A 4864-nucleotide genomic window follows, 5' to 3' on the forward strand; every position below is an offset into this window, starting at 1 on the left:
TTGAGAATTTGCGCCTTCGTATCCTCTGCAAGGATGCCGTTATCGTGGAGTGAAACGGAAAGGGAGTTTGACTACGGGATGATGATCCGATTCTTTATCATTCCCTTTGGCGTCTCCTCCATTTCCGGGATTACCAGCAACGCTAGAGATGACTTTGTGTTGGTCTTTCCCAAAGATCAAACCATGCTGTTAGCTTTCATTGCCATTCCTACCGCATGCGTGGGTAAGACTCCACGCTTCCCTTCGGCTCACGCTTCCCTTCGGCTCCCCCCACTATCTTGATGCCCTTCACGGCCTCAATGCCCTTCACGGCCTCAATGGCCTCCACTGCCTCGATGGCCTCCAGTGCCTCAATGGCCTCCACTGCCTTAATGGCCTCCACTGCCTTAATGGCCTTCAGTGTGAATTGATAAGTTTGAATCTTAGTTACGCTCGTCCTCATGCGTTTATACTTTATTCTAACTATTCCCCTCAAGCCCTTCTGGAGAGCAGTGTTCTTCAACGGAAAATTGCTTTTGTGAGCCTTGTTGGAGATGATTTCTGGATTACGTAAAAAAACCTATCAACCAACCAGCTGAATGCCAACCAGCTGAATGCCAACCAGCTATATCTCAGACGCACTAGTAGCCAACTAACCAGTGCCAATGCGCTTGCGCCTTGTCAATGCGCGTGACCACTGCAGCGCGTTACACAGAGGTTACCTCTGTCTCAGGCTCTGTCTCAATGTCTTGGTCGTACAATGCTTTAGTCTTGCGCTTGCTTGTGCGAATCAGCCTGTCATGCAAACGCGAGAAGTGACTAGGACGATTGGAGTATCAGTGCAGAGACGGGGTACAATGCTATTGGCCAGTGGTCTTGCCGGTGATTTCGAATGAGTTTCAGTCCGGCTGCGGTGGACAGTCTGAGTAGATGGTCTGTGGATCGTACGACTGACCCGTCAGTAGAGTCTTGCACCGGCTTGGCATTTCCCAGTGGCATGTTGTCCTTTATGACAACGTAGCCTCGCCTGCCCTGGACGGCTCTTTGGGCTCTTTTTAGTAGCGCGAGGCATTCGTCGTCAGATGTATATATCAGGGAAAACTGTATCCAAATCAGATCGTACGACTCCCGCCTCGGGGTCCATTGCTGTAACGTATCCGGATAAAAAGTACACCTGTCATGGGGCAACGTCTTCAGGGCCACTTCCCGGTTGGCGGCAACTGGCTCAAAGACATCAATGTGCTCCGAATATGGCAACAAGACTCGAGTCGTCACTCTACCAATACCTGCGCCCAACTCCGCGACGTACTCAAAATATTTCCGGCCTCTTAACAAATACGCTTCTATCATCCGTCGAGAATTCGCTTCGTCACGAGGAGACAAATACTCAAAACCTCCCATCATACCCTTCTCGTCATGCGGCTGACCTTCCCAATAATGCACCGAACATTCCTCCACTGGCGAATTCCGAGCAACCACCATAACACCCCACTGACACCAATTTTATTCTCGGGAATCTATTACCCAGCACAATTACCCGGCACTATCAACAGGGACCGTTTATTCGGGGATCTATTCTCTGCCTGCTAGTCCCTCTCCTCTCATCATCCTACGATACCCTCAACGTGCGTGTTAAGAGTGTCCCCCACCTGGCCTTTAGGGCTGTAGCCAACTAACTCATTTGGATTAATCTGGCGAATTAACCTCGCCAGCAGAGTTTTCTCGTCGGACGCATGCCGTAGTACGTAAAATAACGGACACTTCAAAAAAGCAGCCGGACGGTCAAACTTTTCTCTTGCGGCAACTAATACAAGCGATCCACCCACCGGTCAGCCGGAATGCGGTGGTTCGTGTGTCTGCTGGCGCATTTGGTCCAGCAATATTATTGCGCGCGCGCGTGCGCACACGATTTTTTGCGAACAGAAAAGAGGGGGATGGGGAGCGGCTTTTATAAAAAAAATGTCTTTGGCGCAAGAGGCTGCACTAGTTGATTATCGGGAGGATGAGGACGAGACTCAGCAAGGTGCGTCCGGTGACGGCAAGCAGCAACAGGCGTCGGGAAACTACGTCGCAGTGGAGACGGCGGGCTTTCGCGATTTTTACCTAAAGCCGCAGTTGATTCGTGCGCTTGGAGACGCAGGGTTTGAGCATCCCTCGGAAGTGCAGCACGAGGCGATCCCGCACGCAATTACCGGTGTGGACTTATTATGCCAGGCGAAGTCTGGTATGGGGAAAACTGCGGTATTTGTTTTGTCGGTATTGCACCAGCTTGACGAGGAGAAGTTGGAGAACGCTGTTTACTGCTTGGTGATTGCGCATGCCCGAGAGTTGGCGTTCCAAATCAAGAATGAGTTCGAGCGTTTCCGCAAGCATATGAAATCGATTCGATGCGACGTGTTCTACGGTGGTGTCCCAATCACTAAGAATGTAGAGATCCTGTCAAACAATGATACGATTCCGCACATAGTTATTGCCACTCCGGGGCGCTTGTTGGCCTTAATCAAAAAGGAATACCTGAAGACTAACATGGTTCAGTTCTTTGTGCTGGATGAGTGCGACAAATGTTTGGAGAAGTTGGACATGAGGAAGGACGTCCAGGACATTTTCACCAGGACCCCAAGAAGTAAGCAAGTCATGATGTTGACGGCGACATTGGACAAAGACATGAAGGACGTGTGCAAACGGTTTATGCAGAACCCGATTGAAGTCATAGTCGACGACGAGGCGAAGCTGACCCTCCATGGCTTGCTCCAGTTCTACGTCAAATTGACGGAGTCTCAGAAGAACCGGACCCTTTCGGATTTACTGGACCGTCTAGAGTTCAATCAGGTGATAATCTTTGTCAGGAGTGTGAGCCGGGCTGTCGCATTGGATAACTTACTGAACGAATGCTCCTTCCCCTCCATCGCCATACATGGTGGCCTCACTCAACAGGAGAGAATCGAGGCCTACCAGAAGTTCAAGAACTTCGAAAAACGGCTCATGGTAGCCACCGATCTTTTCGGCCGAGGGATCGATATCGAACGAGTCAACATCGTCATCAACTACGATATGCCCGAAAGCACGGATGCCTACTTGCATAGAGTTGGACGCGCAGGACGCTTCGGCACAAAGGGCCTGGCCATCACCTTCGTCGCCAGCGAAGAAGACTCCCTTATGCTCAATGAAGTGCAGGCACGCTTCGAAGCCAAAGTTGACGAAATGCCGGACACAATTGACTCCTCTCAATACAGTAATCTAACCGCTTCCTCCTCACCCCTCTTAACTTACACCCCACCACTCTTGATCTACACCCTCTCTTGACACACTGTTTCTCCGGCACATTGTTTTTCTTCTATAGTCAACCAGTGAGAACCTTATTTTTGCGTCCATGCTTCAGTGATAGAAATCAGTCTGTGACGCATGGTAGTAAACTTCTTCTCATCATTGACCACAAAATGCACACGGGGGTACGGGTGGTGATGCTGATAGCCTGCCCGGGTCGTGGGTAGGGGCTGGAATAATTAAATGGGAAAGGGGAGTGGTGCGAAGGATAAACCTGCTGTGGTGAAGTTGAGGGACTACCGGCGACTGCTGAAAAAGCAAGTAAGTGATGGCCCCATTGCTGATGGACCGGCATAGGGATGGTGGCCGACTAGAATTTTGGTGTCTTTTAGGACCATTTTACTGATGAGCAAAAGGCGGACATTGTTGCGAAGATTCAAGCGTTGGAAGCAGCGTTAGGGATGAAGACGAAAGTGGCTGGGGTGCGTGGTGAGCTTTCCACGTTGCGCAAGAAGTATTTAAAGACGCGCGACGAAGAATTAAAACGGACGTTGCTGGCGAAACAGGGCGAGCTCAACAAGGCCAGACGCCTTAAGTTCCAGACTGAGAGGGAACGCTTCCTTAAAGACCGACAAAAGAGGCGTCAGGAATCGAGGAGGGCATATAACGACGAAAATCGAGTGGACGTCGGTGCAGATGATTAAACGGAGCCTGGCCAGCCCCCTGTCCAACAGGTTTAGGCCCCTGCGCTGGTGGCAAGCCAAGCTTGCAGGGCAGTGCTATATACCGGTCAACCTGCCGCCCGTCGGAGGTTACTGTAGACACGTGGACTCGGGGTAAGCCAACCCATGGGTCGTGGGGGCCAGTGTGCGAAGGTGTGTGCGAACGAATGGGTACACTTTTTAAAATAGACGGGCTGCAATCTCGGCGCGTCTGGGAGACCAAGACGGTCATTTTTGACGTGGGTTGGTTCGATTCCGTTGGTGTTGGAGGAGTTAGATTCCGACGTTTTTTCTTACGACAAATCATGGATAGATCGCTGAGTCCTCTGGAAGAGTGTATGGTGCAGTGTCAGTTGACCGCTTGCCAGCCTCGCGCAGGTGCAGCCTGTACAGGTACGGTCAGTGGAGCTGGGGTCTGTGGAGCTCCAACTACGTGCGACAACGTTGTCTGCAGAGAGATGGTATGTGCGCCGCCTTTCGTTGGGGCGGTCCCCGCCCGGGCGGAGTGTCGCCACGTGATCGGGGGTTGGACGGGAGGTCAGACGTGGCGCGGTGATGTCGGAGGTCACCAGCCACACTGTCCCCGAGCTCGCGCGATCCTCGAATACGAAGCACTTGCAGACATTCACCACTGCCAGAAAAAGCCACGGGGCGATTCGCTAGCCGTGGCCATAGCGAACGCCTTGCAGTTCCAGCAACTTTGCGAGGCTCTCAACCCCTTCAGCGCTCAAAACCTCTCTCGGGGTTACTCGGCCGACCCTGTAGCCTGTCTGGGTCTTGGATTAGGGGCTGTGGTGCTCTTACTGGGAGGTTTCGCCATCGCCAGCTCGTCTGGGTCCAGACACAGGCGGAGGCTCAGGTGACTGACCCCCCTCCCCCCTAGGTGAATGCCCCCCCCC

General features: G+C 52.2%; 4 protein-coding genes across 4 annotated transcripts; 2 read left to right on the top strand and 2 right to left on the bottom strand.

The window, feature by feature from the left end:
* Positions 1–208: 208 nt before the first annotated feature.
* Positions 209–442, bottom strand: GNI_024200 (hypothetical protein; the record flags this gene model as incomplete). Its single annotated transcript, XM_011136076.1, has 1 exon — positions 209–442. The coding sequence occupies one exon, from the start codon at positions 440–442 to the stop codon at positions 209–211; it is 234 nt and encodes a 77-aa protein (XP_011134378.1).
* A 356-nt stretch (positions 443–798) lies between these two features.
* On the bottom strand, positions 799–1461 carry GNI_024210 (methyltransferase domain protein; the record flags this gene model as incomplete). The annotated part of the gene is made up of 1 exon (XM_011136077.1): positions 799–1461. One exon carries the CDS (start codon positions 1459–1461, stop codon positions 799–801), a length of 663 nt encoding a protein of 220 aa, XP_011134379.1.
* Positions 1462–1938: 477 nt separating this feature from the next.
* On the top strand, positions 1939–3282 carry GNI_024220 (DEAD-box ATP-dependent RNA helicase; the record flags this gene model as incomplete). The annotated part of the gene is made up of 1 exon (XM_011136078.1): positions 1939–3282. The coding sequence occupies one exon, from the start codon at positions 1939–1941 to the stop codon at positions 3280–3282; it is 1344 nt and encodes a 447-aa protein (XP_011134380.1).
* A 204-nt stretch (positions 3283–3486) lies between these two features.
* On the top strand, positions 3487–3947 carry GNI_024230 (hypothetical protein; the record flags this gene model as incomplete). Its single annotated transcript, XM_011136079.1, has 2 exons — positions 3487–3564; positions 3636–3947. The coding sequence occupies 2 exons, from the start codon at positions 3487–3489 to the stop codon at positions 3945–3947; spliced, it is 390 nt and encodes a 129-aa protein (XP_011134381.1).
* Between the last annotated feature and the right edge of the window lie 917 nt (positions 3948–4864).

This window comes from Gregarina niphandrodes (genome assembly GCF_000223845.1).
Source record: "Gregarina niphandrodes unplaced genomic scaffold scaffold00003, whole genome shotgun sequence".
Classification (NCBI taxonomy): Eukaryota; Apicomplexa; class Conoidasida; order Eugregarinorida; family Gregarinidae; genus Gregarina; species Gregarina niphandrodes.